Source organism: Zingiber officinale, chromosome 1A, assembly GCF_018446385.1.
Source record: "Zingiber officinale cultivar Zhangliang chromosome 1A, Zo_v1.1, whole genome shotgun sequence".
Classification (NCBI taxonomy): domain Eukaryota; kingdom Viridiplantae; phylum Streptophyta; class Magnoliopsida; order Zingiberales; family Zingiberaceae; genus Zingiber; species Zingiber officinale.
In genome coordinates this window covers 182,905,799-182,931,453 of record NC_055987.1, presented here as the reverse complement: position 1 = coordinate 182,931,453, position 25,655 = coordinate 182,905,799, and the positions used below count along the sequence as shown (strand labels likewise).

Below are 25,655 nucleotides of genomic sequence, written 5' to 3'. Positions count from 1 at the left end.
AACTTTGAATCCTTTGTCATTATCAAAATATGAGTTCGATCGTCGGATGCTTCCCGCACCAACAGAGGATTGGTTTTTTCGGTGCACATTCACTAGGTGTACCCAAGTCATCTCTCTGTCAATGTCAATACTATTTCAGTCTACCTTTGTTTGACCAGATTCCGAACAGAATCAATTGTCTATACAAATTTTTATACCAAAGAAAAAAAATTTCATTTTATTTAATTTTAAGCGGAAAAAAAATAAAATAAATTTATGGACAATAGATATATTAAAAAATATCGACTCTCTTATAATTTATATTTTATTCGGTTCAAAAATAAACAACAGATGACATCTATTCTATTGTTTATCCAAAAAAAAAAAAAACACTATTTTGCCGACCCACGCGTAATATTTAATGAATGAAACAATTATTTAATTAAAAAGAACCATCAACTTATCCACGCATCCCTGCTTCCTGAATTAGAAGTATCGGCGGACATCCAAATTGAAGACCCACGTGAGGCCCACTCCGTATCCACGTGAGAATCGGTTCTCTGTCTAAACTCTCAACAAACAAAATATTAAATATCCACTCTACTAAATAAACGTGAGCGATATAGGAATTTTTCTTATTTATTTGGCATGAAAAATAATGTTATATCATTGTGATCATTTTTTTATTAAAAAAATACTTTCTTAAAATCCATTTCAACTTTAATTCACCATCTCAATTTTAATCCTCATTATCACGCCATTAATTAATAAACTCATTTTAGTTGAGCAGAAAACTGTCCATTCAATGTTAATAAACAATCTTTATTACATTGAATGCTCGTAATAAAAACAATCTTTTTAGTTTTTTTAGGGTTCTCGCACGAGCATGGAGCATGGAGCATGGAGCATGGAGCATGATGAATCACTGGCCGTCCGTGTAGTGATCCGACAGCATACATTGCTCCTCCATTGCGTTATTGGCTCACTTTCTCTCTCCAATGGAGCTGACAGAAGGGGCTCGGAGTGGATACTGTATAAAAAAACATGGTGTTCCGATGCGGAATGACAGAGTGGATCGACGATTGCTAGGCGTTTCGATGTTAGAGATTTAGTTAAAGATTGTAGCCTTTTTCTCTGATTCCTCAGTGAAGAGCGGAAGTTTGCGTGTTCGGACTCAATCTTCGTGTTCTCTGAGCTTGATTCGAGGAGCTTGAGCTCTGGACTACGGAATGATGTATCTTGTCGATTTTATAGTGAAAGATACCATTTTGTTTGCCGGAACCCAAGTCTTTTAGTTTTTGAGGTTTGGAGCTACGAAAGCTGCATTTTCCCCTCCTTTGTTTCTTTCATTTTCTTCCCTGTTGAGTTGATTTTTTCCCTTTCTATTGCGTCGACAGAAGGTTCGACGACAAGAAACTGATATGATGTCGAATATGGGTGTTCGGTCTATGACCGGGAGCAGGGGAGATGGTTTTGGCGGACAGGATTTCGAGGATTTCGAGGGCTCGACCGGGAGAAGGCAAGAGGAGAGGGATAATGAAAGGGAGCTCAGTGTTTTCCGGAGTGGATCCGCCCCGCCCACTGTCGAAGGTTCTCTCACGGCCGTGGGAGAGATCTTTAGGCGCGAGAGTGCACTGGGCGTGCCAGATTTTTCCACTGTAAAGAATGGGTATGAGATTTCACCGGAGGAGGAACTCCTTTCCAATCCGGCGTACATCTCCTACTATTACTCGAATATGAATCTGAACCCCCGTCTGCCGCCGCCAGTTCTCTCGAAGGAGGACTGGCGATCCACACAGAGGCTACTTGTGGGAGACTCTTTGATGAGAGGGATGAACGATGGGATAACCAATGGAGGGGAGGAAGAGGACGGAGGATCTCTCCTCGCTAAACAGGCAATCTTTAGTGCGCTGGAGGAGCAACTGGCAAAGCAAAGAAAGATACCTGGATCAGGGGAATGGGTGGAAAGAGGAGATGGATTTAATGGTCTATTGCTCAGGCGCCAGATGAGTTTTGCTGATGTAGTGCAGGTAATCCATTAATCCTACTCGCTATAATCATGCAGTTCTGCTTGTGTATATTCAGGTTCAACTGTTTTGGGTATATTGTAATTGCACATTGATAGCTCAAATTACTATTATGCTTCCTTATATTTGGGCATTTTTTAAAGAAATACTTTATTGCTTTGATTCAGTTTTTTATTTTTACTTAGGTAAATTCTCTGGAAACTATGGTCTGTCCAAGGAAGATAATGCATAAAACTTAGATGCTAGAGTTGAATCTGTATTTGGGCATATATCTTTCCAGACGTTGATTTGGTATGATCTAAATGCCAATTTAGTGTCCACGTGACTTCCTGTTTCTATTTTTCAATGAAAGTTGACCTTTTTTGATTTGCTTTGAATGAAAAATTTGTTTATAATTCTACAAGAAACAGAATAACCTGCAGGTTAACTCAGATCAACTGCCACAATCGGTTTGTTGGAATATTTTGTCGGTATATGACAGGGTATATATAAATCATGAATTATTTCCCCTAATATTTCAGGGATTTGTGGATCCTTTTGGTTTAAGTATGTTGGATCTTCAATGTTGTCACTAAAATCCCTTTGCACAAAGTTATAAGAATGAAACAAATGGTTTTCGATGTTGGTTTGTAGAAAATATGAAGTCGCAGGGCCACTTAACTTCCATTGACATAGTGGACCATAGTTCTAGAAAGATTACATTGTCTACTCAAGTGTTGAAAAAAAAAACCAAGAAAAGGAAGTGTGACTTAATAACTTTGTTAGATGCCAAGTTCCTTCTCTGATAATTAGACAGCTTAGTGAACCACAGATGTAGCAGTTAGTATACGAAGAAATTGATGGGGTCAGTGTGTTGTTTTTTTGTTATATTGTCGCTCCATTCTTGAACAACAGACATAAATAGTTTTTGATATTTGTTCTGGATAGAATCATCCTTGGTATAATTTGACTATTGAATTTTTCAGCATGAAGTTGTGTACGAAAGTCCAAGTTCAAGCCATCCCTTACACCTTGCAAGTCATAATGCTTTTGCTAATGGTCTTGAACAATTGGCTTCTTCCAGCACACACTTTGCATCACACAAAGTATGCACATCTGTAGATGGAGAAGGATTCAGTGCAAAAAGTGACAATGGGCATGAGAAAGTTGGTACATCATTCTGTCACAATTATGCGTCTGTAGTCAGCTCCTCCCTGCAGCGAAGCAATACTATGGATACCAAGTATGCTGCCAGAGCTACGAGTCTGTGCTTCCCCCAAATTGGTTCTAGGATTGACACTCCTGACAGGATAACACAGAGTTCATCTTCCTTCAACGTTTTGCCATCGGATACAGTTGAAACTGATGATGTTTCAGCTTCTTTATCCAATATTAATTTATCAACTTCTGGTTCAATAGTTGATGAAAATATCACAAAGTCAAAAATTCTGCAAAAATTTGATGATAGTCAGAATCTTCTTTTTGCTTCACATTTGGGCCAGAACAAGGTTGAGACGCAACCTATCCTCAAGTGTTCTGATCAAGAATGTTTTGATACTCAGGGTATTCCAAAGTCTAGGAAGTCTGCTTACATTCATTCCCTTAGAAGTTCTGGAGGTCAAGTGGACTTGAGAACTTCAAGTTCAGGTTTAAATGGGTTAATTGAATCTCAAAAATCTCCTGCTGCCTCTATCAATTCATATTTGGAAGCGCGCTCATGTTATATTACTGCAAATGGTGGTTTGTCTTCTCCCTATGAGAATGTTGATGCATCTTTTGCAATTTCTGGGCTGAATGCAGATTCTGAAAATCCAGGATTGTCGGCAAGAATGATCAATCATGTTGTCTTGGAAACTTTGCCTCTGACAGTGGAAAATACTAATATCTCATCTCCAATTGCATCTCCTAGTATGGGGTGCAGGACTTTAGGAGGTAGAGTCTTTTCACCACAAAATTCTGTTGGGCAAGCAGATTTTCAAACTCGTATTGGATTAGGCAATCCAACTGTTCTTCAGGCATCCCTTAATGATTCAATTCATGTTGAACAGTGGATGACTGCTGAATACGCTGCTTATGTGGAAGCTAACTGTTCTGATCCTTCCTTTGAGAGCGGTTATCTAGGCCCATATGCAGATGTACTTGGGATCCAGAAAGCTTACAATGAGTCTTTATTTCAAACACAGAAGCAGTATGCTATGCCAAATCTGGCTAAATCTGGGGTTCAAGATCATAATTATTATGGTAACCCAGGTTTTTGCCTTGCCACTTCCTATCCTGGAAGTCCTTTAGCAAGTTCTATTTCTTCTCCATTTGCACCTGGCAACCCTCTTAGTTTTGATGAGAAAAACATGTGTTATTATCCTAACTTAAGAAATCTAACTGGAGGTGTTCTGGGCTCTTGGCATTCTGAAGCTGCAAATAAGATAGATGGATTTTTCCCATCATCTATCTTGGGTGAATTCAAGAGCAACAGAACCAGATGCTTTGAGCTTTGTGAAATTGCCGGCCATGTGATTGAGTTTAGGTATGTGATAATCTAATTTTGTTTTTATGTCTTAATTTTTTTTTCACATTATCTGGATCATATGATCTAAAGTACATCCATCAACATCATAAATATTCCAATTTGCACAAAAAAAACCAGAAACTGGTAGGCTGTATCACATCGCATGTGTGGGCTATGTTATTATGCTATTGGATATACACCAAAGCTTCTGAGAACACTTCAATAGCACGTGCTCATATTGTTTTTATAATGCCATCATTTGTATAGCAACTGCACTGTATTTTTAGATTAACCACCATAATTTTGTCTTTTTGCCTTATCTTTATCTTAAAAGCTGCTGTATAGTGTCATCTGTTCTTGTAGTTATGTTGAGCAACTGCAGCTTATGAACTAACAAGAGCTGTGAGTGTCAGCTATTTGCCATTTGCTGTATATAACTTATTCCAGCCTTCCCACAACTATTAGTGGTGGAGACATTGCTATTTGATTTCTATTTATTTCTTGGGCAAAAGTTAAAAGGCCACCTTTTTTTTTTTTTTTGGAGTCATCAAGATGGCGCCTCATTTTGATTTTTTATCAAAAGGGTGCCTCCACATATAATTACTCAACTACCCTCCACTACACTGTAACAACTTATTCACATTATTATCTCCCTCTTATTTTTCTCGCCTAAATTGGTATGTTGTAGCAGCTACGAACCCGTAGTTGCTACTCAGTTGTAGCAGCTACGATTTCGTAGCTACTACAACATAAAAAAAAAAATAAAGGCTAAAGTTGTTCGGAGGCTCCGATAAGGATTTAAACGACGGTTTTTTGAGTCTGAAATCTGGCCATTACGGGTTCTACCCCGTAACTAGTTGTAGATCTCTAAATGAACTTCAATTTGATATATTATGTGTCGTGTGGTTTAACTTGAGTCAAAAGTTATGACCTCACAAAATTTAGTGTTTAACATTCATGTTGTAGCAACTACGAAGCCGTAGCTGCTACAACTACGTGACAGCTTAGTTGTAACAACTATGAAATCGTAGCTGCTATAATATGAATGTTAAATCCTAAACTTTGAGAGACCATACCTTTTGACTCGGGCCAAACCACAAAATACATAATATATCAAATTGAAGCTTGTTCAAAGATCTACAACGGGTTGCAGGGAGGAACTAGTAACATGGCGATTTCAAGCTTAACAAATATCATTTAAATTCTTTTCGAAGATTCCAAATAATTTTATTCTTAAAATTTTCATGTTGTAGCATTGTAGCAGCTATGAAACTGTAGCTATTACAACTGTGTAACATCTCAGTTATAGCAACTACGAAACTGTAGCTACTATAACCCGCCAATTTAGGCGGGAAAAATAGGAGAGAGATAATAATGTGATTAAGTTGTTACTGTGTAGTGGAGGGTAGTTGAGTAATTTGACATGGGGTGGGGCATCCTTTTGATAAAAAATTAACACAGGGTGCCCCTTTGACAATTCGGTAAAAAAATGGCGCTCTTTTAACTTTTGCCCTTATTTCTTTAATTGTGTTCCTCCATTTTTATTGGCCTTGGGGGTTTTTTTTTTTTCCTTTGCTCTTTTCTTGCTATCCGCCTAGTATCATTCATGCATTTTAGATCTTCCTTTGATATCCCAAAGAATATAATGTGCCATATTGGCCATGCTATGCTTTACTGTTGCTATATCGGCACCTTTAGAGTCGCAGTAGTACATTTTCAATATGATACTGTTGTTCCAGAATTTGTCATATCATGTGAATATTAAAACTGAGTTTAACCTTCTTGTTCAGTACTGACCAGTATGGGAGCCGTTTTATACAGCAGAAACTTGAAACAGCTACTACCAAGGAAAAAAACATGGTTTTTGATGAGATTATGCCTCATGCTCTTTCTTTGATGACTGACGTGTTTGGGAATTATGTGGTCCAGAAGGTACCAGCTTGTTATTTACCTGTTTTGTTTGGATGAATTCCTTCAAAAAAGGCTTACAAACTATCTCCCTTTCAGTTTTTTGAACATGGCTCATCAACTCAAAAAAGGGAATTAGCTAACCATCTTAATGGACATGTACTGGCACTCAGCCTCCAGATGTATGGTTGTCGAGTGATACAGAAGGTACTTTTTAGTTCAAAGTTGTCTGATTATTGTCTTCATTCTGAATTATGATCTCCTTATACTTGATTCTGATTTTGGTTATACTGGAAGCCTCATGTTTATGTTACTCAACGTTCACAGTACATATGAATATTGTTCTTATATGAAATATATGTTGGAAACCTACAAAGGTAACCCAAAATTTCAAATGGAGGGAAAGAACTTAGAGGTTTTGTTGGATCAAGACGCACGTGAGGGGGGGGGGGGGGGGGATCACATGGTATTGAAAAACTCGTCTTTTTATATTTTAAAACAAGAGTATGCAGCGGAAAAAGAAATACATAGAAACGGAAAAAGACACGAACACAAGGATTACTTGGTTCGAAGCCTTCAGCGACTCCTACTCTAAGACCCACGTCCCGCGGACTTATCGATGGACAATTCACTAAAAGCCTCTTCCGGAACCGCGGGAAGAGGTGATCGAATACAAGAGATAGGGACACTATAACAACCTACACTTCTCCTTTTTAAAGCAGTAATAAAAGTGAAAAAAAAGGCAGCCCGGTGCACGAAGCTCCCGCCATGCGGGGTCCCGGGGAAGGATCCATTGTACGCAGCCTTACCTTGCTTTTTGCAAGAGGCTGTTTTCAAAATTCGAACCCGTGACCTTTTGGTCACATGACAACAACTTTACCGTTGCGCCAAGGCTCCCTTCCGCAATAAACTATTACGAACAATTAAGAACGCTCGTGTGTTGCTGTCGGTCTGCCGGAGATGATCGGATGACTCGGAAGGCAGCTTGGTGGTAGACAGACTTCTATGAAGTAACAACGGGAAGCCGAAGCAGTCGGAAAGCCGATCGGACATATAGAAACTCGTGTAGTAGTTGTCTCTAATGGCTTGGGCGAATCACCCTTATAAAAGGTGTAGAAGACACCTTCCATAGCCTTGAAGACGCCTCTAATATGAGAAATCTGATCCTGAACAACCCGGTCCTTATCTGCGACGAAGTCTGAATTTTATCTTGTGGAAGGTGCCTTCCATGACATTGAAGGCGCCTTCCATGTGCCTCGGGCACTGTTCACCCGAGGCCTTTCGTGCTCTTTTTACCCTATAAAACATGTTAGTCCAACAATAGTATACCTTACAAGACAAAGTTTAGCACAATCATAATAAGAAATAATAATTAGATCCTGTCTCTCCGAGACCAGGATCTAGTCAGAGTCTCAATTTAAGTTTTTGAAATGGACCTAAATTGGATTGACGTCTACTGTTCCTTCGAACGGGGACATGTCCTCACATAGTCACTTTCCTCCAGTGACTTACCTTTACTTACCAGGTGCATAGTTACCTCTGGAATCACACATTCGGACTTCGGGAATCAAACATCCCTATCTACCGGAATCGTACATCCGGTCTTCTCTAATCGGAAATCGCACATCCTGACCCTTGCCAAAATCCCACATTCGAACTTCAACCTATCGGGAATCGAACATCCCAACTTGTCGGAATTACACATCCGGTTTTCAACCAATCATGAATCGAACAATATCCTGACCGGGTTTAATCAACCCTGCACACTCGATAACAAAATTAGACTACAACAACACCTAACTTAACTCATTTGCCATTAATCAAAACCTGAGTTAGATCGTTAGTACAAATTACACCAACAATCTCCCCCTTTTAATGCAATGACAACCTGGGTTAGGGTTAGAGTTAGGAAAAGATATGCAATAATAATTGATCCAAGAGAAAATTAATTAAGAAATATTAATTGCTGTTTTATTCTCTTGATTATTTTAGGATTAACTTTTTCTTACTTAACCTACTTATTCCCTTAACCCTCCCCCCTTTGACATTCATCAAAAAATATGCAAGTATGTATACCAAAGTATTGAAACACACAAATAAATATAAACTTGTCAAAATAAGCCTAAAAACTTATAGGTTTATTGCAGGGAGGAGGTTAGAGTGTAAAGAATTTCCACTTAGATAGTGTTTGAATTTGATAACAGATTTTGAAAGCTAACATTTTCAAAAGTAAAGTCTAAAAATGTGAAGTGTACACCAAGAAATTTTGCAAAGTAACTTTTCAAAATATTTAGAGAGTGGGTTACAAATTACTTTTCAAAACAACTTTCAAAATAATCATAAAAAACTTTTGTTAAAAGAAAGTTCTAAGAATTTGACATATTTTCAAAAGATCCTTTAACCAAAAAGTTTAAACAAGTTTAAAGTATTTTAAACAAGAGTTTTGGAGTTGTTTGCAAAATATTTGAAACAAGAGGTTTTATCTTAGAAATATTTTAAGTTATCGTGTATTTTAAGTTATCGTGAGTAAAAGAAAATTTCTAAGTTAAAGAAATAATTGTCAAATGCAATTTTGAAAATAAAAGTTTCAAAATAGTTTCAAAAGGCTTTTCCAAACAAAATAATAATAGAAATATTGGCTTTACAACATAGTTTTAGGAAGGGATAAATAATTGTGAATGCATGTTGCAAATTTTGAAAAGAATTTTGAAGGGGATTGTGAAATCATTTTGAAAGTATTTAGAAAAGAAATAAATAATTTAGAAAATCATTTTTAAGTATCCTCCCTTGAAATAATATTTATCTAAGAATTTGACCTTAAATGTCTAACCGTTAGTTACTAACTAACTACCAGACGCTGGGTTAGTCAAGTTAAGTAAATGTATCCAGTTAGTATTTGACTAAGATGAATTACTTAACTTGATCACTGTAATTTTTGTATTTTTTGCCTAGACTTATATTGATGCACTGATATAAGCATCTGAAGTCCTAGCAATAGGCCTGTGCATCTCACGCCGTTCTAGGTTTGTGAATACACAATCAAGGTAGATTTATTGTGTTTGTGAGATGCTCAATTCCTAGATCTATAGGAACATGCTTTCTATAGATTTGATCTAATCTAAGGCCAAAATCAATTTTGAAATGCTAAGTAAATGGGAATTTTTGAAAATATAAGTAAAGAACTTTTCCTAGAATTTGCAAGCCATTTGAAAAATTATTTTGAAAATAGCAGTCCTAGTCTATCGCACACATTCCAAGTTGCCTTTGTAGATCATTGAATTCGAATTCTGGTAGCGGTTTAGTGAAAATGTCAATCAAGTTTGATTTGGACTCAACATAGTTGAGCTCAATGTCTCCTTTGGAGACGTGATCTCTAATAAAGTGGTGTTTAATTTCAATATGTTTGGTTCGTGAATGATACACTGGTTTTTGGTTAAGTTGATAGAATTGATATTATCAATATGGACTTTTATATTTTTATATGCTAAGTTAAAGTCTTTGAATGTGTGTATCATCCATAACAGTTGTGCCACACACTCATCCATTGCTATGCACTCTACTTCAGTAGTAGATAAAGCAACACGGTATTGTTTTCTACTAAACCGACAAGTGATGGTCCAAGTAGTTGACATCCACCATGTGTGCTCATACGATCTAATTTACAGCCGACATAATTTGAGTTAGAGTAATCAATTAGTTCAAAACAAGGTGTTCTTGGGTACCAAATTCCTACATTTTGTGTGCCTTTCAAATATCTAAATATTCTTTTTACATTAGTTAGGTGAGATTCTTTAGTACAGGTTTGGTATCTAGCACACATACTAACTGCAAATAAAATATCAGGTTGACTTGCAGTTAAGTATAAAAGGCTGCCTATTATGACTCTCCTATAATCTTTTAGATCTATGAGTTTACCATTTGGATTACTATTTAAGTTTGTGTTTGCAACCATTTGGTGTTTTTATTTCTTTGGTATTTTCCATTCCAAATTTTGAGAGTAATTCTTTTATATATTTTTGTTGGTAAACATAAGTTCCTTCAGTAGTTTGTTTAATTTGTAATCTTAAGAAATAGATTAGTTTACCTACTAAGCTCATTTCAAATTTTAGTTCCATTAAGGTTATAAATTCTTGCAAAAATTTTGAGTTGGTCGAACCAAAGATTATGTCATCTATATATACTTGGGCTATGAAAGTGTCTTGTTTGAGTGATTTTGCAAATAAGGTTGGATCAATTTAACCTTGGTTGAATCCTTTGGAAATTAGATAGGAGGTTAATCTTTCATATAAGGTCCTAGGTGTTTGTTTGAGACCATACAATGCTTTCTTTAATTTGAACACGTGGTCAGAATGATGTAGACTCTCAAACTTAGGTAGTTGACCTACATACACCTCTTCTTTAATTAACCCATTTAAGAAGACGGATTTGACATCTATTTGATAAAGTTTAGAACCTTGGGCTGCATAGCTCAGTAACATTCTAATAAACTCAAGTCTAGCCACCAGATCATATGTTTCATCGTAGTCAAGTCTCTCTACTTGACTAAACCCTTTGACAACTAGTCTGACTTTGTTTATAACAATTTTCCCATTTTCCCATAGTTTATTTTTAAATACTCATTTTGTTTCTAGTACTTTTTTATTATCAGGTAGTGGTACTAAGTCCCAGATTTCATTTCTTTCAACTGGGCCAGCTCTTCCTGCCTGGCTATAATCCAGTCTGGGTCAAGTAGGGATTCTTCTATTGTTTTGGGTTCAATTTTGGAGATTAAGGGTATTTGACTTAGGTTTCTAAAGGATGATCTAGTCTGAACTCTTAGGTCTGGATCACTTATAATTTGTTCAATTGGGTGGTCTGAGCTAACACTTATTCTTTTAGGCTCAACTTGTGTTTGATCATTTTCTTTGATTGATTTTGTTCATCTTTGTATTTATCTATTGGGTTTTCACTTACTCCCCATAGGTCAGTGCTGACTCTAACGAAATCAATTGGTCGATGTTGAGTTGAGTTAGATTCTTTAGAGTTTATAATTTAATCAAATTTTACATTGATTGTTTTCTCAATTCTTAGTGTAGTTTTATTGTAAAACTCTATATCCTCTTCTGGTTAAGGAGTATCCTACGAAGACTCCATTTCTACCTTTGAGGTAAATTTTTCTTAGTATTATCTCGTGTTTGATATATAAACAGGACATCCAAATACCTTAAAGTATTTAATATTTGGTAATTTATTATAGTAGATTTCAAATAGGGTTTTATTATGTTTCTTATTTATTGTTGTTTTATTTTGTATATAGCAGGTTGTACTGACAACTTTTGCACATAAATATTTTGGTAGCTTATATTCATTAAGCATTGTTCTAGTGGCTTCTTGAAGAGTTCTATTTTTTTCCACTATTTCGTTTTGTTGAGGTGTGTTAGGGCACGAGAATTTTTGGTGGTACTCATTTTCTAAGCATAATTTAGTGAACCTATGATTTTTAAATTTCCCTCCGTTATCACTCCTAATTCTCTTGATTTTTAAACCTTTTTCATTTTTAATTTGTTTACAAAAGTTGTTAACTATTTCAAATGTCTTATCTTTATTTTTTAAGAATTTTACTCAAATGAATCTTGAGTAATTATCAATTATTACTAGACAGTACAAATTTACATTTATGGACTTAATCCCATATGAGTTAAATAAATCTAAATATAGTAATTCAAGGGTTGAATTGGTTTGAGTTTGATTAGTTGGTTTGTGGGATGATTTAGTCTGTTTTCCTTGTTGACAAGCATTACAGATTGTTGAGTTTAAGTTGGGTAATTTTGGTAGTCATCTAACTAAGCCATTTAGTTTGGTGAGGTTTCTAAAGTTAGTGTGAGACAGTCTCCTATGCCACTGCTAAATTTCCTCTTTCTGTGTCACTTGAGTGAGGAGATGGCCAAGTTAATCATATAAATGTTATTATTTCTAAGTCCTTTTAATTTTATTGAAGGGTCTTTTATGTGCTTAATTACACATTCAGTGGATGTGAATCTAATCTTATATTCTGAATCACACAATTGACTAACACCGAGTAGATTGAATTTAAAATTTAATTTTATTTTTTACTTTGATTTTAATTTGAATTTAGTTTAGTTTTAATTTTAATTTAATTATATTTTTACTCCTTATTCATCTCACCCGATCTATATTTTCAATCAGGTACTTCAAAAATTGCGAGATGAGTTAAGTTGAATTTCAAGGTTTGGTTGACTTTGCGTTAGATTCAAGTTTAGTTTTGGGTTCAACAAACATGCATTCTTTTGATAAACTTCTAAGCTATGGTGGGTCACCTGGACATCATCAAAGTAACCACGCATTCAAAATTTTTTAAATAGTCCTATCTATTGAACTTAATATAAAAATTTGGTCTAACCTGTTAGGATTTGTAAGGGTAGCTTCAGTTAGTTCCACGACATAGCTTTCCTAACCTATTATCATCCAAAACTTCTCCAGTACCGTTAATCAAGTCAAGCTTTTGTCCCTATTTAATCTAGATCTAATTATCGGTCGGGTAAATTATTATTTTTAGAGGTGCCAACTATTTTGGAGCCTCTTCCTGAATTATTGAATTTTGTATTTAGGTTTTAGGTTTGAGTCAATTTGCTTCATAGTTATAATAGACTTGATTATAGTTTGAGTTTAGATTAATTTCGTTTCTATTTAATTTAGGTTTATTTGATTTGATTTTATTCTTTAGGTTTAAATTTGAAAATTTAGTTTTTGAAATTGAAAGTGAGTTATTTGGTTTATTTATGTAGTGAATTTTACTTTTTGGTACATAGTATGGATTGAGTCCTACTTGCATCGTTAGACACGCTTTCGGAACCCAAGCTTTAGTTGATTTTGATTTTTAAGTTAAAGTTAAAAATGATTTGTATTTTATGTTGGGTTTGTATCCGAGTCTGGATTTATTGTACATTGCTCTTTGAGATCCAAGCATCATGTTTAGGTATGTTGTTCCCGACGTAAATTTTTCCAACTGCCCTTTGAGCTCATTGACTTGACTTTTCAGGACAAAGTTTTTTTCCTCAAGTTTTTCAACTTGAGTTGAATCTTTGTCTTGAACTTGGCTAGTCACCGAGTTTATGTTCAGTTGTTCCTTAAGGATGCTATTTTTCTTAAGGAGTTGTTTAGCGTGTTCCTTGGTTTTAATTAATCTTTTATTCAGGCAAGCAATTGCTTTGAATGAATTTATGTTGATAAAGGAATTTACCTTGGGTCAGTCTGACCCGGATGAAGATTCGTGGCTTGACTTGTATTTAGATTCGTCTTCTTCGTCCGAATCGCCTTCGGTTGCCATTAATGCGAGGTAGCTTGCTTGCTTCAGTTTGTCTGTTCCGATCCATCCGAAGACTCGTCCCAAGTCACTTTTAGTGCTTTCTTTTGTTTTGCCTTCTTGACTTGGTCTTCGTTTGGGCATTCATGTTTGAAGTGCCCCTTCTTGTTGCAGCCGTAACATGTGACGTTTGCTTTTGTGTTGTTGGATGCAGACTTGGACATTTTCTTTATGCCCCTTTTGGTGAATCTTTTGTTGCATCTAGAGAACATCTTCCTTTCTAGGTTCACTAGCTACTCTTCTTTGTTTGATTCGGATTCAGTCTCAGCTTTAGGTTTGGTTCCCTTTGATGTACCTGCAAGAAAGGCAATTCCTTTCTCAATCTTGGGGCCATTTGTTTGTTCATACAACTCTAATTCACAAAATAATTCATTTAGTTTTAATTTAAAAAGATTCCTCGAGACCTTATAGGCATCTATGATCGATGCTCACGGTGCATTTCGAGGAAACGAGTTGAGAGCGTACCTTATTACGCCCCGATTTTCTAATTGGTGTCCAATTAGGTGAAGGCCGTTGAGGATGTCCTTGATTCGAGCATGGAGCTGATTCGCGGTCTCACCGTCCTGCATTTTAATATTAAATAATGAATTAAGAAATAGGTCGTGTTTCGTTATCTTTGAGTCGGGAGTTCCTTCGTGTAGCTCGATGAGCTTGTCCCAAAGCTCTTTTGCGTTCTCGTGCGGGCTGACTCGGTTGAGTTTCTCTTTGGTGAGTTCGCATTGGATTGTATTCAATGCTTTAGAGTCAATCTGGGCGTTCTTTTTGTGACTCCATCTTTCTGCAAGTGGTACTTTTGTTGCTTCGTCTACATACGCCCGGTACCCTCATCAGATGGTGAACTATTGCTCGATGTGTATCTTCAGGTAAACTTCCACCCTCTTCTTCCAGTACGGAAAGTCATTTCCGTTGAAGAGAGGAGGACGAGCGATGCTGAATCTCTCAAGTTGGGCTATTTGATTACTGAAAAAGGAAAACTAGAAAGAGGTACCAAGACTTGGTCTTGGATTAGTAGTGCTTGAGAGAGAAAAAAATTTATGACTCGAATGGTGTTGCACCGATTTCGTGTAAGAACTGAACGAGAAATAATTACTTGAAATGGTAAAATTTACCAAATTAAATAAATTGCGAAAAACTAAAAATCCAAAAAAAAAATACGATTCCCTCGGTTTGATTGGTTATTGCACCAACTTAGAGTATAACTTGCTCTGATACCACTTGTTGGATCGAGACACACGTGAGAGGGAGTGGGGTGATTCACCTGGTATTGAAAAACTCGTCTTTTTATGTTTTAAAACAAGAGTACAGAAAAAGAAATAGACAGAAATGGAAAAAGACACGAACACAAGGATTTACTTGGTTCGGAGCCTTTGGCGACTCCTACTCCAAGACCCAGGTCCCGCGGATCTATCGATGAGCAATTCACTAAAAGTCTCTTCCGGAACCGCCGGAAGAGGTGATTGAATACAAGAGATAGGGACAGTGTAACAACCTACACCTCTCCTTTTTAAAGCAGTAATAAATAGTGCAACACTTAATAAAATATTACCAACAATTAAGAACGCTCGTGTGTTGTTGTCAGTTTGTTGGAGATGATCGGATGACTTGGAAGGGCAGCTTGGTGGCAGATAGACGTCTATGGAGTAGTAGCAGGAAGTCGGAACAGTTGGAAAGCCAATCGGACATGTAGAAGCTCGTGTAGTAGTTGTCTCTAATGGCTTGGGCGAATCACCCTTATAAAGGGCGTGGAAGGCGCTTTCCATAGCCTTGAAGGTGCCTCCAATATGAGAAATCTGATCTCGAACGGCCCGGACCTTATCTGTGACGAAGTTTGAATTTTATCTTGTGGAAGGCACCTTCCATGGCACTGAAGGCGCCTTCCATACCATGGAAGACTCCTCGGGTACTGTTCACTCAAGATCTTTTGTATTCCTTTTGCCCTGCAAAATATGTTAGTCCAATAATACAAAGTATACTCTACAAGATAAAGTTTAGCACAATCATAGTAAGAAGTAGTAATTAGATTCTGTCTCCCTGACACCAAGATCTACTCAGAGTCTCAATTTAGGTTTCTGAATGGACCTAAATTGGACAGACACCTACTGTCCCTTCGAATGGGGACGCGTCCTCACATAGTCACTTTCCTCCAATGACTTACCTTTACTTTCCAGGTGCAGAGTTACCTTCGGAATCACACATCCGGACTTCGGGAATCAAACATTCCGACCTACCGGAATCATACATCCGGTCTTCTCCAATCGGAAATCTCACATCCTGACCCTTGCCAGAATCCCACATCCGGACTTCAACCTATCGGGAATCGAACATCCCGACTTGCTAGAATCATACATCCGGTCTTCAACCAATCAGGAATCGAACATCCCGATTGAGTCTAGTCAACCCTGCACACTCGATAATAAGGTTAGACTACGACAACACCTAACTTGACTCACTTGTCATTCATCAAAACCTGAGTTACACCGTTAGTGCAAATTGCACCAACAAGTTCTTGACCTCCCTTTGGTCCCCTTGATTTTTACCAAACATTGTTTCCCTTATTAGAACCCTTCTTATCTATGCAGACTTAGAATTGTCTTTCTGATACCCCATATGAAACTTATAAATAAAATATATACAATTGTGAAGGAACTTTAGGAAGCACTTGAACTTACTTGTCAACAATAGTCTTATTAAGTTCCAACCATTCTTTTCAAAATCTTAGTCATGAGATTCATAACGTTGGCACTTGTTTTGGTGAATTCTAGCAAGTTTCTAATCCTTTGGATCGTTTTCCTCCTTAATCCGAGTTTTCTTAAGAGATAAGATCTCGAACTACAATGCACGACCCCATCAAAACAGACTAAGAACAATCTCGTTGATTTATTGATCAATTAGAAAATGGTGCTATGATGCTTGTAGCAGTGATTATGTTGGCAGCGTGGTATCGCTGGTTATATCTTTCTTGTTTTTTTTTGTATTATTATTTGAACAAAGATTTGGTTGAGTTCGATGGAATCATTATTTTGGGCTTAGCAAAACGGTTCACTTGTTGCTACAGGCAATAGAAGTTGTTGACTTGGATCAGAAGGTAAAAATGGTTTCAGAACTTGATGGGCATGTCATGTACTGTGTACGCGATCAAAATGGGAATCATGTCATTCAAAAGTGTATTGAGTGTGTTCCACAGGATGCAATTCAGTTTATCATTTCAACGTTCTATAATCAAGTTGTGACACTATCTACTCATCCATATGGTTGTCGTGTTATACAGGTTCTACAGTTTTTCACTTTCAACTTCCCTTGTCACAGCTCTCACAACATTTCTGTTTGAATATTTACTGTTGTTCCATTCTTACTTTCGTCACAGAGAGTTCTGGAACACTGTGATAATCCTAATACTCAGCACATTGTCGTGGATGAGATTTTACAATCTGTTTGCATGCTGGCTCAGGATCAGTATGGTAATTATGTTGTGCAGGTTGGTCGTTTCCTTTACTAATCTACTTTTCCTTTGTGGGATCAGCTTCAGCATGTCTAAAAGTTGTCCCATGCTTTTGTTTTACGAACAATTTATTTCTATTAACTCATAATTATAGGTTCTTCATTTGAAGCTATCAGAACTCTATGTTACTTTTAACTAATGTCAGGCCTTTGCTCCTGCTGCATTACTTGTAAATTCTTAAGGACTCGGTCCATGATTACTCTTGCTACTGCTTGCCAAACTTTTATATGTTATATAATGTGCAATATTTTGGAGGTTGTCAGTTCCGCTTGGGTTCATGTTTAAAACAATGACATTTGAACTTTTCACATAAGAGTTTATAACATAGTTTTCACAAAGCATATATCTTGGCAGCATGTATTGGAGCATGGAAAGCCTGATGAGCGGTCCGTGATTATTAGGAAATTAACCGGACGAATAGTACAGATGAGCCAGCAAAAGTTTGCTTCAAATGTTATTGAAAAATGCTTGTTTTTTGGCAATCTTCAAGAACGAAAGCTCTTGGTAAATGAGATACTGGGATCAACTGATGAGAATCAGCCACTCCAGGTTAATTCCCTTTTACTCGCATGCATTTTTTTGCTAAACTATCATGGTTCGATGTGCCCCTTTAAAATTTTTACAGTTGTAATTAACTGACATTCCATCTATTTAAGGATCCTTACCAAATTCTATGTTGTTAAGCTTAGCAAAACACTTTCAATATTGTGAATCAATCGCCATTGCCTGTACTAGTAATTAAGAACTAATCGATGTTTTTATACCTATTTTCAATATTGTGAAGGAAATTCAATGTTTGTTTGGAGAGTGCCATGCTTTCTCACCATCTCTCGTATTGTTTCAAATTTTATATTAATCTACTTCCATTTTGGGAGTTGATGACTGTCTTGAAATTGAGATTACTTTAGATACTTGATATGTTCTTTGAATATAGCAAAGAGACAACTGCACTCTCTGCACGTCTATATTGTTGATGTATCCCTACTAAATTCATGACAGGTCATGATGAAAGATCAGTTTGCTAACTACGTTGTACAGAAAGTATTAGAGACTTGTGACGATCAGCAACGAGAGCTGATCCTCTCGCGAATAAAGGTTCACTTGGATGCACTGAAAAAATACACTTATGGGAAGCATATAGTTGCCCGCGTAGAGAAACTCGTTGTCACTGGTGGTGAGTTTATATCAGTTTTCTTTGTTTCCTTTGATTCTTACGCTCTTTCATCTGTGTTACGGAATGCTTCTAAGATGTCTTTCCTCAATATCTTTTGCACGGAGCAAAAATTATTCATTTTTTCTTCTTCTTCGTTTTTTTTTTTGCCTGCAGAGAAGAGGATTGGACTTGAGTCATCGTATCCCTCTCAGACGCCGGCATAGGGATGAAGTTGTACAGCTAACTCAGGCTTAGTTTTAGCACCCTCTCTTCTCTGGTGTGCAAGCTTGGCTAGCCAGGTTATAAGAATGCTGCTTTTACTTGCATCTGTATGTTCGTAATTTGACTAACGCTTAGGCTAAGGTGGATTATGTAAATGGTGCCCCACAGGCCACAGAGGAAAAAAACATAGGTTTTCTATGTTTTTACGAGGGCAAAAATCAAAAGAACTATACAAATCATCGAAGTTTGTCTTTTTTTTTTTTTTTAAGTCAAAAGAATGCTGTAATATATTTTTATTTTAATAGTACTTGCAATGTGTAGTAGCTATTCAACAGCTAATGCCTAGTAGTTATTCAACAAAATTTAATTATTTTATTTTAATCAAAATTACTATCCTATCAAAATTATTTTAAAATAGTTATAGTAGCTACTTAGGTAATTCTTATAATGTTGTATTAGTTATATATATAGTAGTTGCATTATTTACTGAGTAGTTCTAATAATATTATATATTAATTATTACAGTATTGTAATAGGTATACAATAGTTGTCATTGTAGTAACTAATGCTAACGGTTATAATAAGGATGTTTTCGAAATAAATAATATAATAAAATATTTTTTAAAAGTATCCTTTTATTATTTATATATGTTTTTTTGATTGCCAAGAATGAAAAACTATTTTGTTCAAGAGAGTTTATTCCTGATTTCCTTATTTCATTCAAACTCTGCTTCTACCACTACTAGAGTAGCAATTAAGCTTTGGCCCTTATTTCATCATTGTGATTACTTGGAAGGAGGAGAATTGGAAGGGAGGAAGGTGAGAGGGGACAGCAGAGGAGAAAAACGAGTCCAAAGAATGATGATTACTTGGGATGATATTTTCTTCTCTTTATGCTGGCTTCCAAAACAAAATATCAACCAAGTTATGAACATTTCCAATGACATAATAGGACCATTTAAGAATCATTTTTCAATAACACAATCAAATTGTAACCCACGAGAAAAGCTCCGTGTCACTGTGCTTCTTTGATTGCCCATAGCAGTGCTGCGAAACGAATCAAAGAGGGAGATCCAGCCCTTTCCCTACTTCTACTCCAATCATCTGAAGAACTCCCTTGTTAAAAATCTGACAAAACCAGCTGATTCAGAAACCAAGACCTTTTGCCAATTGGCTAAGAAAAAATGGTAGAGGGCTCACCAGCTCCGCAATGAAAATCCCAACGAGGCCAATCATGCAAGCTCTAGAATTCCAAACCTCTGCGGTCCTCGTGAAGCCTAGGAATGGCTCTGTGAGCCTGGGCTCATCTTTAGGCAACTCAACCTTAGAAATTTGACCACAAAAGGCTAGTAATTAAGCTCATTGCGAGTCGAGCACGCAATATTTTATTTGGGGATAGAGATTACATACCCCAGCAGGAAGCTTGGCAGCTCTAATACTGAAAGATTTAGGCCTGTTGAGGCGGGGAAGACAAGAGGAGTTCCTTCTGGGAACACTTGGGAAGGATTGATGTGGAAGAAAGGTGGGTGAAATGGTCGCCATGCTTCTAGTTTGGGATTCCTCTCTAAGCTTTCTTCAAACTCTGCTTCTGGTGCTGGTGCTTCTTCGTCCCCTTGTCGAACTGTTGCCTTATCACAATTGTTGGACTCCAATGGCTATGTGTTCCTTTGAGAACCACAATTGTGTAACAACGCTCCAGCCTTTAGCTCAATTAGGCGTGTATTTTCTTCTTTTTTTTACTTATTATTATTATTATTAAATTGAGAATAATTTATAAGACTTTTAAATCTTTTAGATTGAAACACGTAATATATATAGAGAGCGTAAAAATCAAAATCACACTCTTTGTTTTTTAGAATCCTATCACCCTCTTTTATTGATTATCAAAACAAGTTTCATTCTACCGTTAATTTATATTTTATTTTTTGAAATTGTTTTAACTTTTGACGTCATTATAAAAATCATAATTACTATACATAACTATAGCGGTTACGATTTTATAATAGCTCCGATATCGTAACTTTTATAATATAATATTGTCAGATCAATATTAACCAAAGTTAATCAGAGATAAAATGCTCATATTGTGATACTATGTAATTATTATATCACAACGTTATTAGTATTGATAAAATTAAAGCGTTGTTATAATATAATATTGACTAATATTATTAGGGATAACGTATTCATATTATAAATACCATAACTACTAAAATATAATATTATTAGTATTGATTAAAATTGAAATAGCTATTATAATTATGTAATAACTATGAACTCATAATTGTTATAAAGTATTATCAGAAAATAGGATGCTTAATAAAATAGGAATACCCTTTTCATGATTTCAGTAAAAAAAAGCAAAGGATTCTGATGATTATTACTCGTAAAAAAAAAATAATACAAATCTACTGAAACATTTTGTGTTCCTGAATACAACATTTTCACCGTTTAGAATAATTGTCGCAGATAAATATTTATATTTCTCTATCGTTAACGTCGACATGAAGCACCCGACCAAATCTGTTCTACTTAATGAACGAGTACTTGAGAATAAAAGTTCAACGTCGTCTCCCCCAAACTGAATTAGCCTGGATTAGTGATGCTGATGATTATTAAATTCGTTGATTTATTTATGAATATTAAAAATGATTATCAAATTTCTTTATTTACATAAGCGACCTTCTAATTTATGTCAACTAAATTATCACGACCTTCTAATTTTTGTCGATTCAACAAAAATCAGCAATCAATTATCATCTGGCCGCAGAAAACAAAGGCGACGAGAAGCTCACAATTGTCGGAGCTGAAGCAGAAGGACACGATGAGACGAAATCATCGAATGACAAATCAGATGCTTTTGCAGCGAGATTGTTCATGAAGCCATCAGGAGACATGGTAGGCAATGAAGCTTCTCCCTCCAGTAACTGCACCACCTGCCTCATGCTTGGCCTGGACAGAGGGTCGGGGTGTGAGCAGGAGAGCCCCAGCTTGAGCACCAACTCCACCTCCTTGACGGAGAATTCATCGCCCAGCAAGGGATCGCAGGCCTCCAGAATCGAATTCGTCTTCCAGCACCAGAGCACGCGGTCCACCAGGACGGGCATGTCCGCCGGAGCATGAAGCTCTATCGGCCGCTTTCCGCAAGCGACTTCGAGTAGAAAAGCTCCGAAGGCATACGCATCAGTGTGCGTGGTGGCCTTCCCTGTCTTGCTGAACTCAGGAGCGAGGTAGCCGAGCGTGCCCATGATGTGGGTGGTCTGGGGATGGCTTCCATGGTCATATAGCCGTGCCAATCCGAAGTCTCCCAGCTTTGGATTGAACTCCCGGTCAAGCAGCACGTTGCCGGCCTTGATGTCTCTGTGGATCACCACCTGCTCCCATTCTTCATGGAGGTAGAGGAGCCCTGACGCGACGCCCCTGATGATGTGAAACCGCTGAGACCAGTTCAATGGAGGCCGGCTGCTGTCGAAGAGGAACTTGTCGAGGCTGCCGTTGGGCATGTAGTCGTACACCAAGAGGAGCTCGAATTGTCGCCGGCAGTAGCCGAGCAGAGGCACCAGGTGGCGGTGCCTCAGCCGCCCCATGCTCGCGATCTCCGCCACGAATTCCCGAATCCCCTGTTTCGATTCGTGGGAGATCTTTTTGACTGCGATTTCAAGGTTGGATTTTGGAAGCACACCCTTGTAGACGCGGCCGAAGCCGCCGACGCCGAGGAGGTTCTCCTCGCTGAAGCCCTTGGTGGCGCTGTATAGATCTCTGTAGGAAAAGCGATGAGGACCGTACTCGAGCTCCCAGTCCTCGAGCACCTCCGCGAATTTCTTCCTTCTTTCGAGGACGAGGAATATGGCGCCGCCGACGAGCAGCAAGAGGATCGCTCCGGCTAAGGACAATGGAGTCGCCAGCGCTTTTCTGCTTTTGTGCCCTAGATGAGGAAGATGGGGGAGGTTTGAGAGATCGAGCGGCGGAGCACCTCGATTTAGGGCAAAGCTCCACCCTAGAATGTAATGGCATCCGGAGGCGGCGCCGGTGGAGGAGGAGAAACCCACATACATCTCGTCCAGTATTATCGACGAGAGATTGAGCTTTGTGGACACGAGCGAGTCCCTTGGCTTTGCTTCGTGCAGCGGGGCTATCGCGATGTCGATTTGCGAGCGCTCGCCGTCGTAATCGACCCAAACCTGCATCGGATGGCCGCTGATGAGTTGCAGGCTCTGAAAGCTGCCATCTTTAGTGAATCCCACTGGTTTCGATTCGATGGATTTCAGGCTATTGACATCGACGCCGACGTGATTGTCGTTGATGTCGTCGAACTCTGCGTTCTGGACGGTGTCGAGCTCGACGGCGACGATGTGGTATTGAGGGCCGCCGTCGTCGGGGAAGAGGCCCAGGTGCTGGCTGGAGATGGCGGTACTGAAGGCCGTGGAGGGGGCGAGGAGAAAGGAGAGGCCATGGCCGCTCACGTTGGTGATCAGCGGCGTAATGGCGAAGACGAAGGTAGTCGAGAAAGAAAAGGCGTTGACGGATAAAGATTCATTCTTGAATCGAAGCTTGGAGGGGTAGAAAGCGTGACCAGTGATTTGCTTCGTGTTGTTGGTCAGCTGCAGGAGGCCGCCGCCGCCGATTTCGGCGTGCTCGCTTAGAGTCAAGGAATCCCTTTTGAATCCATTGAAGGTGAATGGGATGTCGTCGGCGAAGGCTGTGAGGTTTGCGACAAGGAGTAGAGCGAGGAAGAGCTTGGAGAGCATGGCCATGGCTGATGGCTCGTGAGCAAGGGGCGAAGAACGCAAACCCAGCTTCTTATTCTTTCTTTTTGTCGTGGAAACTTCAGTTTCACCCTTCGGTTTTATCCTTTTTGCATTTCCTATAATTTTGTAAAACATTAATGGAAATCCATCAGAAATACCAGCAAACTTAGATACCTTTTCATAAAAAAAAATATTCTAAAATGTACCATATCATATTTAAATCTTAAATTCCTTACTTAATCGTTAGAGCGTGAAGTTGCTGATATTTCATGTGAATTTATTGACTTGACTTCTCCTTAAAATATGAATTTGTTGACTCGACTTGTGCATTATTATTTTACTTATTTGCTTTTATTAATTTGTCAGAGGTGTCAACTGTCAACCGTCAATTAGGCAGAGCTGTTCTGAGTTTCTATGGCCCACAGCGCTCCGGTGAGTTGGAACCAAGTGGCAATTGAGACCTCTGACCTCCAAGTCTCCAACAGCAACCAAAATGATGGTTTTGTTTTTCAGTTAGATTTTTTTCTTTCAGTAAAAGAAGAAAAAAAAATGAGTGGGGAAAGCAATTTCACTGCATTTTCTAGAATTATTTCATGTGCTAAATCCATTTTCAGTTTGAATCGTCAACTAAATGACAGATATGTGTATCTGTCGTTGATGAGTGCCTAGATCCTCTATGCCGCAATTTCTTATTAAAAAAAGTCTGATTAAAATTGATTTGTGATTTTCTGGATTCATTTTTTTCATCTAAATTATAATTTTGAATCAAGTCAGACGACCGAAGGTCGTCGACGGTGAACAAATCGCTTTCTAATTGGCATCATATAATTCGCTCATCATCAGCCGTTTTTAACCGTCTGACTCAATCTAAAATTATAATTTAGATGAAAAACTAAATCTAAAAAAATTTATGGTCAATTTTAATCAAATTCTAATAATAATTATAAATTACGAAAGAAATGAGAAACCAAGATTACGGATTGCCCTGGTCTCGCAGTTGATGGATGCTTTATTTATTACAGGAAGAGGGAACGGATCAATCATTTATTAGGTCCTATATTATATCATTTTCTAATTTATCAGATAAATTTACATATTATGACATTCTCTAATTTATTTATTAGATAAATTCAAAATTAATTTTTTAATATTCATCTCTAATAATTTTTTAATGGACAATAAATATTCCATTCTTTAAACGAATTAATTCTAGAGTGAATGAATTGGTTTTATAAATATTCATAAAAATCATTCAAATGATCAATACTTTTAGATTCATTTTTCATGAGAGGAAAAATTCTTTACACATAACTAAGACTCAAATCTTATCAAACTCTAATTCTATTAGTTGTTCGTTAGAATGCTTTATCCTTGCATCACATTAATTTTTTTTTACTTTTAGTCAAAATTTAATTTAGCAAAAATTCTTTTCATACTCATAGTAAAATACTACAAAATTCATTTCGCTATCATCCAAACCTAATCTGATAGTCGGTAGATAAATTGAGCATTATTCTCTCTTTTTATATCTCTTTGAAAATGACTTTGGTGGCAAGAATCAACATTAGCAACTTCCATTGAAAGCATCCAAACGAGAAAAGAATCTCCCATGGAGTTTCTTTGAAAAGGGCCTTCGTTTTAATCATTCAAATGAAAGAAAGAGACTAATTTGAAAACAAACAATGCTCTACATTTTGGCTTGTTTCATAAATAAATGTAGCGTGGTGACTCTAGTAGTAAGTGAAACTTTTGTGCAAATGGAGTCTATAGTTTGTACATAAGAAGATTAGGAAAAAAAATCTAGAAATTTGCTAAACAAATTAAGCTTATAACTAGTTATAAGGTAAATAGTTAAGTCCTATTTTGGTTTTTATTATTTATAAAAATATTTTTCAATTTTCAAGAAATTATAAATGTAAAACTTATTCGATTTGGTAGAATTTAGTTATTTATAATGATATATTATAATACAACGATGAAACTATTATTTAATAATTATAGAAGTATATTTATTACATAATATGTGCTATTATTTGATTAAATTTTATAGTCTATTATGATATAGTGAAATTGTTGCTGTAATGAAATTTGTATAAAATAATTCTTATAGTACTCTTGGAGAAGAAATTCACCGTCTCTTATATGATTGTTGCGTCGAAGAACTTGCTGTAAGTGAGAAGTGATCATGAAAATAGAACTGTCTCTTAAGTTCCACGAATCAAATCCCAAGCATTTCGATGTTCTCTTCACACATTATGATGAACTAATCAT

At 37.1% G+C, this 25,655-nt stretch overlaps 3 protein-coding genes across 4 annotated transcripts; 1 reads left to right on the top strand and 2 right to left on the bottom strand.

Moving 5' to 3' along the window:
* The first annotated feature begins 866 nt into the window (after positions 1-866).
* LOC122038579 (pumilio homolog 3-like) lies at positions 867-18,975 on the top strand. 2 transcript variants are annotated; one of them, XM_042598383.1, is made up of 10 exons: positions 867-1,282; positions 1,380-2,009; positions 2,972-4,509; positions 6,282-6,423; positions 6,499-6,606; positions 16,818-17,030; positions 17,127-17,237; positions 17,616-17,810; positions 18,261-18,435; positions 18,589-18,975. In XM_042598383.1, exons 2-10 carry the CDS (start codon positions 1,401-1,403, stop codon positions 18,636-18,638), a joined length of 3,141 nt encoding a protein of 1,046 aa, XP_042454317.1. In that variant the 5' UTR covers positions 867-1,282; positions 1,380-1,400; the 3' UTR covers positions 18,639-18,975. The 2 variants fall into 2 exon arrangements, with proteins under 2 accessions (XP_042454317.1, XP_042454316.1); XM_042598382.1 differs by having other exon boundaries at positions 868-1,282; positions 1,377-2,009.
* Positions 18,976-19,493: 518 nt separating this feature from the next.
* Positions 19,494-20,316, bottom strand: LOC122013088 (light-harvesting complex-like protein OHP1, chloroplastic). Its single transcript, XM_042569579.1, has 3 exons — positions 20,047-20,316; positions 19,837-19,959; positions 19,494-19,764 (listed from the first exon to the last, which is right to left on the bottom strand). Exons 1-3 carry the CDS (start codon positions 20,176-20,178, stop codon positions 19,696-19,698), a joined length of 324 nt encoding a protein of 107 aa, XP_042425513.1. The 5' UTR covers positions 20,179-20,316; the 3' UTR covers positions 19,494-19,695.
* Positions 20,317-21,261: 945 nt separating this feature from the next.
* Positions 21,262-23,951, bottom strand: LOC122038578 (L-type lectin-domain containing receptor kinase SIT2-like). The gene has a single exon (XM_042598381.1). It carries the CDS (start codon positions 23,517-23,519, stop codon positions 21,393-21,395), a length of 2,127 nt encoding a protein of 708 aa, XP_042454315.1. The 5' UTR covers positions 23,520-23,951; the 3' UTR covers positions 21,262-21,392.
* Positions 23,952-25,655: the final 1,704 nt, after the last annotated feature.